General features: G+C 32.0%; 1 protein-coding gene across 1 annotated transcript in view; it reads right to left on the bottom strand.

Moving 5' to 3' along the window:
• The window catches only part of LOC145326496 (netrin receptor UNC5B-like), a 97,662-nt gene that overhangs the window by 16,913 nt on the left and 65,238 nt on the right, over nucleotides 1-15,511 (bottom strand). The window contains exons 22-23 of the mRNA XM_080169867.1: nucleotides 14,198-14,262; nucleotides 13,168-13,216 (exon numbers count right to left, since the gene is read on the bottom strand). Coding sequence (XP_080025993.1) covers nucleotides 13,168-13,216; nucleotides 14,198-14,262 — 114 coding nt within the window. The remainder of the gene's footprint in view (nucleotides 1-13,167; nucleotides 13,217-14,197; nucleotides 14,263-15,511) is intronic.

The raw sequence follows: 15,511 nt of genomic DNA, 5'->3' as shown, positions 1-15,511 counted from the left end.
ACGGACGTACCCTAATTATAGAAAAGCTTCGCTTTTAAAAACCTTACTACTTTATTTAATACTAGCGGCTACGCCCCTAGAGGCCTCTAGGGGCACTTGAGGAGGGGGAGTCGAATTTGATAACCCAATTTCTTATTTTAGATTTTAAAAGAAAAAGTAAAAAAATATTTTAGGGGGGTGAAATTTTTTTTTTTTTTGGGAGGGGGGATGCCCCCCCCCCATCATTTTTATTTGTAGTTAAAAAATACATTTTTTTGTTTTTTTTTTGGGGGGGGGGTGTCCCACCCCCCAAGAAAATAGTTATAAACCTTCCCGGGACCTATGAGAAGCTACCCTGTTAAGGAGAACCCGAGCGGTTCAGCGGTTAGCGAGATCCTTTGGTACAGACAGACACACAGATACACAAACATCCTGTTACTTTAGTATAAGGATGACAGCCTCAATTGCTTTATGTCGCGCACCTGACATAGCAGCAGCATGAACCATTTTTACCATCTCTAGTTTAAACGCACAGTTGGGCCAAGATTCAAACATTTTTGACAATGAGTGAGCAGATGCGTTACCGGTACAGTACATTTGCAGGTTTATTTAATAGATTAATCAAACTAGATAATAATGTACTTATTGAAAATTCAACTTTTAGTTTTTAGAATATTAGTCTCTGTTGAAATATATAAACAATCCATATAGTCAAATAGTCACAATTAAAGCCAAAACCTAACCTAAGATTGAAAACCAAAACATGTTTTAAATGATGTTTTTAACTTAATTTATACATTTAAACTTAACTTAGATAAAGTTTGTGAATACGAGTAGACACATTTACAAATAAACCTAACCTTTGTATTGATTTTAAAAAAGTAGTGTGGTTATTCTAAATGCATGCTGAAGTTTTTAAACAACTTTATACTAAGTTTATAAAACATTAGATATGATTATTTTCTAGTGTTTGAAAATTCAAATAATACACAAATGAGTAGAATTACACCCCTATCCATTTCACACTTTACCTAACCCAAGCCAATTTTAACTCCGCCCATTTCCCTCTTAGCATTCAAAACGTTTTCAATATTGTTATATATACATACTTAAAATTAATTATAAAACTCATTTACTAAATAATTCTTACCTTTCACTCGCTCTAAAAAGTCGATTTTGACGGTTTTTTCGTTTCAGATATTTTTTTGTCTTTGATTACGATTAAAGAATTAAGTTTAAATATTGCTAATTAAACAATTAAAACTCAAACATTTTCATTTCAGTATTTGGATTTAACTGTTTAAAGCAATATTTAAATAAAAAATAGAGAAATAATTTGATCTTCATGGGATTTCTTCTTGGTTTCTATTAACTTATTATTAAAAATAACTTTACTTTGAATTTTAGCATCAAAACAATCTATGTGTCTTCTTTGTAACAGCTATCGCACTACTGTTTGACCGTAAAGTTGCGCGCGCAGAGAAACCCCTAGTAGTTTTTACCCCTTTTCGGTCAGATTAGAAAACCACTGTCACTAGATTTCAGATTTAAATCTGACATAATATGACTCTTTGTTCCCAATATTCAGATATGACAAAATTTTACTAATATTCAGATTTCAATCTGTCATTTAGTGACAATATGTCAGGTTATTTTCTCATTTTTGGCGATGCACCAAATCTGACACAATATCACCAAAAGTCATATATGATATTTAGTGACATAGAGTCAGAGTTGGGGAAATTACCTAACCTGACACATTGTTACCAAAAGTCATTTATGACATTTAGTGACATAGAGTCAGAGTTGGGGAAATTAGCTAATCTGAAACATTATTACCAAGAGTCATATATGACATTTAGTGACATAGAGTCAGAGTTGGGGAAATTACCTAATCTGAAACATTATTACCAAAAGTCATATATGACATTTAGTGACATAGAGTCAGAGTTTGGGAAATTACCATATCTGACAAATTGTTAGCAAAAGTCATATATGACATTTAGTGACATAGAGTCAGAGTTGGGGAAGTTACCTAATCTGACACATTCTTACCAAAAGTCATATATGACATTTAGTGACATTGAGTCAGAGTTGGGGAAATTGCCTAATCTGACACATTGTTACCAAAAGTCATATATGACATTTAGTGACAAAGAGTCAGAGTTGAGGAAATTGCCTAATCTGACACATTGTTATCAGAATTCATATATGACATTTAGTGACATAGAGTCAGTGTTGAGGAAATTACCTAACCTGACACATCGTTTGCAAAAGTCACATATGACATGTATTTACATAAAGTCAGAGTTGAGAAACTATCTAATCTGACACATTGTTACCAAATGTCATACAGTGTGTTTTTTTTTATGAGAACTTTTTTGAAAGCAATTTTACCCCACTTTTAGTTATCAGAATTTAATGATTAATGGCTTATTTTCTTCGTTTTTTATAACCATTTATAGAACATCAAAAAAATATTTCAGTTTTTATTTAAAAAGTACAATAAAATAAAAAAATAAAAACTTGGGTGTCAACATCTAAAAATGGTTTTAGCGCGTTTTTCTTAAGATCAAATCTTCTACCCTTTGCAAGAAAAAAATTGGATTTTAAGTAGTTGACTTTGGTGGGCCAGTACTCCCTCCTTGGTTGAGATATGGCCTTCAAACTTTGATATGTTCTAGTACATTTCCAAAAAAGTATCTGTATTAATTTTTAACTCTGTATATCAACTTTGAAGTGTTTAGGGTAGGGGTTAGCTATAATATTTGAAATGTTTTAAAGAAACAAGGAGCTAAACCCTTACATAGGTATAAAACACAGAAGATTAACCAAAGCCATATGAAGCGAAGAGTGAATTTCTCTACCTGGATGTTAAAAATTTTTAAATGTGTCAGATCCAATACAAATCTTGACTTTCTGGTCAATACTGACTTTAGTGCCAAGATCAGGATACATCCCTCTAGAAATTCTAAGAATGATATAGTCTGGACAATGTCAAGAAATGAAGCAGGTGATGTCTTGGAGTCACAAGAGGAAAAATTTTGTATCCAGGAGAGGATTGGTACCTGCTAGAGCACCTGTATTCATGAGTGACTTTTAGAAAAACTATTCCGATTCACCCAAACATATGACAGGAGTGCTGTATGCCAACCTTGTGAAAGAGTATGCTCTGCCTGCTGTACAGGAGCTGTTTCCCTGTGGCAATGCCATATGGCAAGATGACCCTGCTTCCATCCACAGGAGCGCTTGTGCTCTGGAAACTGTAGATGCTTGTTTTTCCAGAAGGATTGACCATCACATACAATGACCCAAATTTTCAGATGTGTGGCCAATTGAGAATGTCTGGGGCATCGTTAAGGAAAGTGTGGCCAAAATTGATTGCACTAATCTAGCCTAACTTAAAAGGGAGATAACTAAAGTATGGAGATCCATCCATGACAACAAGGCACTGTGCCGTAGGCTTATTTCCTCCATATCTTCCAGATGCGAAGCTGTGGTTGCCAATGGAGGGAAGCAAATAACTTAAACAACTATTGTATGTTTTTTTAAATATATAAGGATGATTTATATTAACTTTTATAAATTTTGGACCAAAAATAAAGATTTTATGAAAAAAATTCTGATCGATCGGTTTTTTTTTAACACCCTTTATATACAGACAAACAGACAGACATACCTACAGACATATGGTCAGACAGACAGCAAACACATGGACAGACTGACAAACAGATGATTTTTTGGTAGCTACTTGTAGAGAAGCTTTGCTTTGAAAAAAAATTCCAAAGCGGAAAGAGAACTTTTGAGCCAGTTTAAGTTGAGAAAAGGTTGTCTTGTAGACTTTTTGAAAAATTATTATGAAGTATTTTTTTAAAATCTATATCACATAAACATTATTTAATATTTTTTCCAAATATAAGAAATTGACTATTTTCTAATTGAAACAGATGAACAGACATACAGACAATAGACAGACAGAAAAACAGACAGAAAGACAGATGGACAGACAGACGGACAGACAGACGGACAGACAGATGGACAGACAGATGGACAGACAGAGGGACAGACAGATGAACAGACAGACGGACAGACAGACGGACAGACAGACAGACGGACAGACAGACAAACAGACAGACGGACCGACAGACACACAAATAGTCAGACAAAGGAGAAAAGGTTGTCTTGTAGACTTTTTGAAAAATTATTATGAAGTATTTTTTTTAAATCTATAACACATAAAAATTATTTAATATTTTTTCCAAATATAAGAAATTGACTATTTTCTAATTGAAACAGACAGACATACAGACAATAGACAGACAGAAAAACAGACAGAAGGATAGACAGAAGAACTGATAGACTGACAGAAAAAGGGACAGACATACAGACAGACAGACAGACATACAGACGGACAGACAGACAGACAGATAGATGGACAGACAGACAGACAGACAGAGTCCCACCTCACACCCCATATTCATTTTGTTTTGAAAACAAGGATTACAACATCCATAAGTTGTGAAACTCTTCTATTTCTATAAATCTTATTTCATTAGTAAGTCAATCTATCTAAGTAACAAGGATGACAACATACATACGAAGCAAAGCACAAAAAAATCGTGGATTAGAATACATACAAATAGATTTAAAGAAAATTTGTTAAACCAAGAAAAGATTAAAATAAAATATAAATAAAGATAAACACCAGAGATATTGGGGAAAATATAAAAATAGTCAAAAACCTGCTAAAAAGCAGTCGGACCGCCATGGCTATTTAACAGTTGATTATGCTCCTTAATGATGGTAATGTTGTCAAAAAAGTTTCAACCTTCTATCTTATATAGGAGTTGAGAAAATCATGTTTACCCCACTTTGTCAAACAGACAGACAGACGAACAGACGTTTGGAATTATAGAGTATCTTCGCTAATAAAAATATAAGAATATATTATCATGGGAGAATGTTTGTGTGGGTGTTGTGGTGTGTGTGTGTGAAACAATGTGTCAGATTGTGTAGTTTCTCAACTCTGACTTTATGTCAATACATGTCATACGTGACTTTTGCAAACAATGTGTCAGGTAAAGTAAATTCCTCAACTATGACTTTTGGTAACAATGTGTCAGATATGGTAATTGCCCCAACTCTGACTCTATGTCACTAAATGTCATATATGATTTATGGTAACAATGTGTCAGATTAGGTAGTTTTCTCAACTCTGACTCTAAATCACTAAATGTCATATATGACTTTTGGTAACAATGTGTCAGATATGGTAATTTCCCCAACTCTGACTCTATGTCACTAAATGTCATATATGAATTCTGATAACAATGTGTCAGATTATGTAATTTTCCTAAATCTGACTCTGTGTCACTAAATGTCATATATGACTTTTGGTAACAATGTGTCAGATTAGCTGGTTTCTAAACTCTGACTTTATGTAAATACATGTCATATGTGATTTTTGCAAACAATGTATCAGGTTAGGTAATTTCCTCAACACTGACTATATGTCACTAAATTTCATATATGATTTTGGTAACAATGTGTCAGATTATGTAGTTTCCACAATTCTGACTTTCTGTCACTAAATGTCATATATGACTTTTGGTAATAAGTGTCAGATTAGGTAATTTCCCCAACTCTGACTCTATATCACTAAATGTCATATATGACTTTTGGTAACAATGTGTCAGATTAGGTAACTTCCCCAACTCTGACTCTATGTCACTAAATGTCATATATGACTTTTGGTAACAATGTGTCAGATTATGTAATTTCCCCAACTCTGACTCTATATCACTTAATGTCATATATGACTTTTGGTAACAATGTGTCAGATTAGGTAAAGGGTGTTTAAAAAAAAACCAATCGATTCACTCATTTAAATATAAACCCTACAGTTTTAGTCAAAAACTAACAAAAAATGACCCAAATCATGTCCAAGCAATGACAATGAGAAAGCACTATTTAATTTTGATTTCTACTCACATCTCCTGAGCACTACAGCTCGAGTCCTAGCCCTTGTGGAGAATTTTACCCTACATGGAGATTAGAATACAACAAATCGTTTTAAGTACTTAAAATCTTGTAGATAGACCCCATAATGTTTAGAATCTTTGATGGAGCAGGTAAAGACCTTTCTATAGACACCTTAACCAGGTTTCTAACTCAATCCTAGCCAAATTGGCATAAAAAATACAGACCCATCAAACATTTAGACATGAAAAGTCTCTCTAGTTCTTGATGTTTGATCTTTCTTTTTGATGTCAAAATGGCTCAGATTGTGTTAGAAACCTGATTAAGGTGTCTATAGAAAGATATTTATATGTCCCATCAAAAATTCTAAACATTATGGGTTCTATTTACAAGATTTTAAGTACTTAAGACAGTTTGTTCTTTTTTTTAAAGACAGAGCAGTCATGTGTCAATTTTTGATTGGTCTGTCTTTTTGATGCCAAATTGGCAAGGATTGAATCAGAAATCTGGTTAAGGCGTCTATAGAAAGGTCTTTATATGCCTCATCAAATACTCAAAACATTATGGGGTCTACCTGCAAGATTTCAAGTACTTTAGACAGTTTATTCTTTTTAAAAAAAGACAAAACTGTCTTGATTTGTAATAAAATATGCACTCTCCACGTAGGGAAAAAATTCCACAAGGGCTAGGACTAGAGCTGTAGTGCTCAGGACAGGTGAGTAGAAATCAAAATTCAATAGTATTTTCTCATTATCATTATCAATTTCTCATTATCATTGTATATTCCTGAACTATGACTTTATGTAACTAAATGTCAAATATGACTTTTGGTAATAATGTGTCAGATAAGGTAATTTCCCCAACTCTGACTCTATGTCACTAAATTTCATATATGACTTTTGGTAACAATGTGTCAGATTAGGTAATTTCTCCAACTCTGACTCTATGTCACTAAATGTCATATATATGAATTCTGATAACAATGTGTCAGATTAGGTAATTTCCCAAACTCTGACTCTATGTCACTAAATGTCATATATGACTTTTGGTAACAATGTGTCAGATATGGTAATTGCCCTGACTCTGACTCTATGTCACTAAATGTCATATATGAATTCTGGTAACAATGTGTCAGATTAGGCAATTTCCCCAACTCTGACTCTCTGTCACTAAATGTCATATCTGACTTTTGGTAAAAATGTGTCAGATTAGGTAATTTCCCCAACTCTGACTCTATGTCACTAAATGTCATATATGAATTCTGGTAACAATGTGTCAGATTAGGTAATTTCCCCAACTCTGACTCTATGTCACTAAATGTCATATCTGACTTTTGGCAACAATGTGTCAGATTAGGTAATTTTCTCAACTCCGACTCTATTTCACTAAATTTCATATATGACTTTTGGTAACAATGTGTCAGATATGGTGATTGCCCCAACTCTGACTCTATGTCACTAAATGTCATATATGAATTCTGATAACAATGTGTCAGATTAGGTAATTTCCTCAACTCTGACTCTATCTCACTAAATATCATATATGACTTTTGGTAACAATGTGTCAGATATGGTAATTGCCCCAACTCTGACTCTATGTCACTAAATGTCATATATGAATTCTGGTAACAATGTGTCAGATTAGGTGATTTTCTCTACTCTGACTCTCTGTCACTAAATATCATATCTGACTTTTGGTAACAATGTGTCAGATTAGGTAATTTCCCCAACACTGACTCTATGTCACTAAATGTCATATCTGACTTTTGGCAACAATGTGTCAGATTAGGTAATTTTCTCAACTCTGACTCTATTTCACTAAATGTCATATATGACTTTTGGTAACAATGTGTCAGATATGGTGATTGCCCTAACTCTGACTCTATGTCACTAAATGGCATATATGAATTCTGGTAACAATGTGTCAGATTAGGTAATTTCCCCAACTCTGACTCTATATCACTAAATGTCATATATGACTTTTGGTAACAATGTGTCAGATATGGTAATTGCCCCAACTCTGACTCTATGTCACTAAATGTCATATATGACCTTTGGTGATGTTGTGTCAGATTGGGTAATTTCCCCAACTCTGACTCTATCTCACTAAATGTCATATATGACTATTGGTAACAATGTGTCAGATTAGGTAATTTCCCAAACTCTGACTCTATCTCACTAAATGTCATATATGACTTTTGGTAACAATGTGTCAGATATGGTAATTTCCACAACTCTGACTCTATCTCACTAAATGTCATATATGACTTTAAGTAACAATGTGTCAGATATGGTAATTGCCCCAACTCTGACTCTTTGTCACTAAATGTCATATATGAATTCTGGTAACAATGTGTCAGATTAGGTAATTTCCTCAACTCTGACTCTATGTCACTAAATGTCATATATGACTTTTAGTAACATTGTGTCAGATTAGGTAATTTCCCCAACTCTGACTCTATGTCACTAAATGTCATATATGACTTTTAGTGATATTGTGTCAGATTAGGTAATTTCCCCAACTCTGACTCTATGTCACTAAATGTCATATATGACTTTTAGTGATATTGTGTCAGATTAGGTAATTTTCTCAACTCTGACTCTATTTCACTAAATGTCATATATGACTTTTGGCAATAATGTGTCAGATTAGGTAATTTCCCCAACTCTGACTCTATGTCACTAAATGTCATATATGACTTTTGGTGATATTGTGTCAGATTTGTTTGCATTGCCAAAAATGAGAAAATAACCTGACATAATGTCACTAAATTTCAGATTGAAATCTGAACTTTGGTCAAATTTTGTCATATCTGAACTTTGGTAACAAAGAGTCATATTGAGACAGATTTAAATCTGAAATCTAGTGACTGTGGATTTCTAATCTGACCGAAAAGGGGTAAAAACTACTAGGGCAGCTTTCCGTGGATATCAAAAAGATTAAAACCAGTTTTATTAGCCATGAGGGGCTGAATGCCCGGGCTAACAAAATTTGTTTTATTTTTGTGATTTATATTTTAGTATTCGTGGAAAATTGTCTGTAATACGATGCTTTATAGGATTTATTTAATATGGCTGAGAACCGGTTCTAATACAGCGGATATTAATTGGTTTCGAAGTCATACTTAGTTTTACTTTCAAGTTTTATTTTACATTTTTCAGTAATAGTTAAATCAAATATTTTTTTACATTTCCCAATTGGGTAGTTCTATTAAATCTTGGTTAGTTTAAGATTACGTGTCCAAACTTTTCACCTAACAATTTTGATTTATATTAGCTTAATTTGTTTATTATCGTCGCGTCAGTAAATTAATTTATTGTCCATTGTTTTATCCCTGACGATCTGAGAAATGTGTAGTGCAATCTTCATGGGCATTTACCCAGAACAATACACTACTCACACTCTCACAAACCAGGGATATAAAGGGATAAGACAATAGCCGATTAATTGGTGTACATCATCAATGATGATACTCAAAATTACACCTTCTGTAGATTACAATTAGGGGTTAAAACGTCAACTTAATAATAATAATGTTTATTTGGTTTGGTGCTGCCAGGTACCCCCCAGCTTATGAGATAGCACATAAAATACTCTAAATTGCTGCTATCTATTGACAATTTAGAGTTTACATTATGATGTTTAGTCTCATACAAAAATATTATAATATATACTAAGTTTAATTATTAACTAAATATAAATTGGTGGAATAAAAGGAAAAATTTTTTAGGATATGCACCAGGAGCTACAGGAGTACTATCTTGACCAAAATGGGGATAGTGTATTTGATTCCTGGAGCCCCTTTTTAAGGAGGACGAAAAGAAAAAAAAAGTATATAAAACAAATTAATTGTAAAAAGGGAAAATTGAAACTTTAATTTAGTTAAATTGAGTTGTGAGGATGGTAAAAAAAAAAGAAAAAAAACACAAATAAACATTCATATTATGTAAGAGAAATCAGTAAAAAATAAGAAAGATGGAGAAAAAAAAATAGATGAAGGAATTTAGAGAAAAGTAAAACAAAATAAATCAAATATAAAAAATAATAAGATGGATCATTGTTGTATATAAGTTTAATACCATATTTTAAGTTTTAAAATATCATTGAAGATTAATAAGTAGAGATTTAATTTAAAAAGAAAGGAGGAAGAAAAAAATTCATAAAAAGGAAAAAAAGCAATACTTCAAGCCTATGTCATTGTATTATTTTTCAAAAAAACAGAAAATTTCTCAATTCAAAATAATATCTTTTTATAGAATGCCACTTTGACTTTTGCCCTATATTCAACCCTCCCCTCCCCGCCAAAAAAAGACAACCCCCCCCCCTCCTTAAAAAAAATCACCAGGTTTTTTTATGAAATCAATTTTTAAGATCTATTTATGCACTCAGAACAGTTTTCTCTATTACAAATAAAATTAAGTTTTTCCAATAAAAAATCTTTAAGTTTCATACAAAATTGTTTTCTTGACATAACTGTGCTAAAAGTATACATAACCTCGTCATTATTATTATCATTTTCAGGATTAGGATTAGTATTAGGAATAATGATTTCATTCCATAACTTTGGTAGATCAGAGTAAGGGAATTTTTTAAAAGATTCAAGTCTAACAAATGGAACATTGTACTGTTGATTATTTCTAAGAACTCTTGTTGTTCTTGTGCTATTTCTAATCCATAAGTTATCAAAAGAACATGGAAGCCTATGATTAACGTAATCAAACATAAATTGTAATTTAGAATAGACAATTTGTTGAGTTACAGGAAGAATTTCTAAATTTTTAAATAAGATTGTAGTATGTGCATTATATTTTGAGTTGGTAATTATTCTCAGTGCTTTTTTTTGCTGTTTTACAATTTTATCAAGAGTTGATGCTGCTGCACTTCCCCAAATTGGGGCACAATATGTAAGATGACTATGGACAAGTGAGTTGTATAGAGTTTGCAATGCTTTTCCGCCAATAATATGTTTTGCAGCATTTATAGCAAATAATGAGCGTGAAATCTTTTTATTTATCATATCAATATGATATTTAAAGTTTAATTTAGGATCTAGATAAACACCTAGAAATTTAATGGCAGGAGTTTCACTCCTTGAGTTGACATATGAAAGTTTGTGTACCAAATTTGGATCATTTTGGTTATCATTATTGTGATCAAGATTAATACTAATGCTATCAAAGTCAATTGTTGATTCATCTTTTGTAAATATCATAAATTTAGTTTTTGATGGATGTAGGCTTAACTCATTAGTTCTAAACCAATAAGTTATTTTTCTTAATTCAATATTAAGAATATCAATAATATCATGAAGGTTTTTACCCGAAATTAAAAAACTGGTATCATCAGCAAAAAGTAATGTAAATAGAGTAGTACATTTAGCTAAGTCATTGATATAGATTAAAAATAGTAAGGGTCCTAAAATAGATCCTTGAGGTACACCTTTGTTAATATATTTCATATCAGACTTTTCATTGTTGATGTAAACAAATTGTTGTCTATTTGCTAAGTAATTTTTAAACCAAGTCAATTCTGTACCATTGATTCCAAGCTTAGAAAGTTTGTCCAGCAAGATCCTATGAGAACAGCAATCAAAAGCCTTTTGTAAATCACAAAAGACTCCAACTGTATACTTTTTATCATTACTATTCTTTACAATTTCATTTATTAGATGAAAAATGGGCTGTATGGTTGACTTTTTTTTCTGAAAGCCATATTGATGTTTGTAAATAAGGTTATTTTCATCAAGATATGCAGTAAGTTTATTTGCAACTATTTTTTCAAGGATTTTTGAGAAGATTGGCAGAAGACTTATTGGTCTATAATTAGACATGTTACTTAATAGATCAGATTCTTTTGTTTTAAGTTTGAAAATTGGCAAAACTTTGGCTATTTTGAGCTCATTTGGAATGTTGCCTGACTGTAAGGATAAATTTATAATGTGAGTGAGAGGAATAGCAATATCTTCAATGATTTTTTTCATAAGTTTATTAGAAACACCTAGCATGTCTTGGCTTGATTTAGACTCTAGGCCATTTACAATTGTTACTATATCTTTAGGCTGAATATGAGTAAATGAAAATATGGAGTCAGATGCAGTGGTATAATAAGTGCAGTCTCTATCAGATGGATTTATTTTAGATGTAATATCATCTGCAATGGTTGTAAAAAATTCATTAAATTTGTTAGAAATATCTTTCCCCTCCTTATAGTAAACCCCATCACTAAAAATTTCAGTTATGACTGAACTTTTGTCATTGTGCTTCCTTATTGCTTCCCTTAATATTGACCATGTTTTTCTCAAATCATTCCTATTTTCTTCAAAAGATTTTTGAAAATACAATTTTTTCCCTGTTTTAATTGCTTTGTTATAGCATTTTCTATATTCATTGTATTTAGAAATGTTTTCTTGAGTTGGTTCTCTAAGTTTAATGTCATATAACTCAAATTTTGTCTTTCTAGATTTAAGTAAAGCATTTGTAATAAAAGGTTCAACTTTATGAATATTTTTATTTAGTTTAACTTTTTTAAATGGGAAATGTCTTGAGTATGACTCATTAAAAATACTATAGAATTTATTATATGCATCTTGAGTACTGTAATTATTAGACACTGAACTCCAATCAGCATTTAACATATCTTGTTTAAAAGAGGAAATATTTTCCTCACTAAAATTTTGAGTTTGAATAAAAACAGAACCAGACTCTTTAACTTTGTCAAGAATAATAGTGCAAGTAGGGAAATGATCAGAAATATCTGCTGTAATAATAAATGACTCAAACTTATTTTTATTATCATTGGTATAAATATGAATCAATCAATCAAAATTCAACAAAAATCCCCAAAGTTGTTAAGCTAACAAATCAGAAAACCTTATATTAAAATTTTGGGTACTATAGTGTGATAAATTGCCTAATTTCCCCTCCATCCCTGTTCACAAACTATTCAAATACATTTATAAGCAATGTCCATTGCCCACTGTACATTCAAATGTATACTCGGTATTCTGTAAAATTTTTATTAGGGAAGTTTTCTATACAACAAAATGTTCGTCTTTACCGAACATTTTCGGCTCAAATTTAAAATAAACAGCTGATTGATTTTCTTGTCTTTTTATGCCTTATAATAATAATGGGCATCCAGTATATAATTTTCATGGTCCGTTGGTTTGTCGGTTAGGCTACTACTAAAATAATGGTTGAAAAAGCTTACCTGTGTTTTAATACAGGTTTCAATGGCAGCTGGAGTGTCTTCAATCAAGCTAAAAATAAGTAAAAATGATAATCTAACCTTTTTTGCACGACTTTTGTCAAAAATAAGTATGTGAAAAGGTTTTCGCCTGTTTATGGGCTAATGCTCTGCTCTATACTATACATTCGCCTGATATAGCAACAGTAGGAATCATCATACATGACACTCATTTAGAGTCTAGACTCACCTTTATAACCTTCCTGCCAACAAGCTAGACGCAAAGATTTTCCTGCTTTGCCTTCTTTATCACAGGAGTTCTCTTTTAAGAAAATATTTTATTGAATTGAGGCCTTTCAAAATAAAATCATAAAAGATCAAAACTATACTTTGAAAATATATGAATTCCCATTGAATGGAAGTAAAGTAAAGATAGGAAAAGGGAAAGAGATTCAGTGATTTTAATCCACTGTTTAGGGTTCTGGTTATCGCCAAATTGTTGCCAAAAAAAGTTATTAATCAACATGTTTTAAATGAACGGACGGACATTCCAGTTTGATTATAGAGTTGCTACGCTTTCCTAATCGTACCTAACTAGTATATGAATCATCATTCAAAGTTTGAAATCAATAGGATAATTCCAACAGGCCTAATTAACGAAAAGAGCTAGCTGTTACGGACGCACGAACGGACCGACCCTCATTATAGTAAAGCTTCGCTTTTAAAAATGTATTAAAATCCCTTTCACTGGATTTACGTGGATGGACATGATCAAAAGTATGAACTCAAAGAATATAAATGCATTCAAAGGTCAACTTAACATTTTGAATTGGGCAAGGATGGTTATTTTTTAAGTATACCTAGTTTATTATTCTATGTACTTAAGTAGCAGGATGTCTGCAACGATCTGGTACACGACAGCCAAGTTTTAGATATGTCCTGGGCAGGTATGTAGCTAATTAATATTGTTGCGGGGGGGGGGGGAGGGGGGAGGATATGTCACCCTCGGGAAAACTACAATGTCAGATACTTGAAATATAAATAGTTTGTTTACCTAAAGTTGAGTAAGTACTCCATGTGAGAACTCAAATATTTTCCAAATAAACAAATCTTCAAAACCTGAATAGATAAATATATTTTAAAAAGATTTTCTTTTGAGGATTTTACTCTTTTGTACTCCTCTGTATTTTAAAATAGAAAATGTGGGATCATCTGCAAAGTTCTCGTAAAATTGCAAGACTGATTGTTTTACAGAAACCTTGGCGCGGCCTAACAAAACTGGTATTAATTTTAAGATTTATACTTTAGTATTCATGGAAAATTGTCTGTAATACGTTTCTATACATGATTTTTCAGTGAGGCAGAGAACCTACACATTTTAATAATTAAGTACAATGTAAATATTAGTAAATGTATAATGGTTTAAACTTAAAATATGATAACTAAGCATAGAAACATATAGGTCAACACTTTATACAATATCAGAGAGAGAAGGGACAATGGACTGTTTATTACACTAGTCCGTAAATTTTTTTTTATAACGTTTTCTTTTTTGTTGGCTTTTAAACTTTGGAGACTATAGTGCATTTTGTTTGGTTGATTCATTAATTGAGTATTCAAACGTTTCAACCACTATTTTTTTATCTTCAGAAGGGGTAATTTTGTGTATCATCATTGGGGATGTACATCAATTTATCGGCTCCCTTTAGATTCCTGATACACTATACACGGTCAGCAGATTTACAAGTGTTAAAAATATAGGACAAATTTTGGTGATAGGTACCAAGTATTCCAAGAATGTACGCAAATTTAAAAGGCATAAGGGGAGGTAACTGTTGATAAACTGCAAAGTTAAATTTATATTAACTACAACAATCTTTGTTTTGTACATTTTAGTAAACCAACCTTTTTTAATTCAAAAAATAACTAAAAAGCTCGTGTATTTTGTATAGAAAAGGTACTGTATTAATCGGACCCTGAAATCGCCTGTCATCCATTTTTTGTGTATTATCTGTTGAAACTGCTTAAATACTACTTAGTCTTTTTCATAAATAAGTAATTAATTAATTAATTGTTTGTCTTAATATTATGACTACTGACTTGGCCAATTCCTACAAAATCTCCTAGACTAGCATAAGAATTAGGGTTTTATTCCTTAGCCTTACATAAATATAAAGAAATGTGAGACCAAAAAAGTTATACGTGGAAAAATTGTCGTCAATTTAGGTTGCTTACATAAGACAGCATTTCATAGGCGTCCAAGGGGGGGGGTAATGGGCCATTTGGCACCCCCAAACGATTTTGGGGGTGCCGTAGGCACCCCCAAAATTTTTTGAACAATACCCCCCCCCAAAAAAAAATTACCCCC

This window comes from Acartia tonsa, chromosome 8 (genome assembly GCF_053477335.1).
Source record: "Acartia tonsa isolate MP-2025a chromosome 8, ASM5347733v1, whole genome shotgun sequence".
NCBI lineage: Eukaryota > Metazoa > Arthropoda > Copepoda > Calanoida > Acartiidae > Acartia > Acartia tonsa.
The sequence above is the reverse complement of the archived record's forward strand: the minus strand, read 5'-3'. Positions and strand labels throughout refer to the sequence as shown.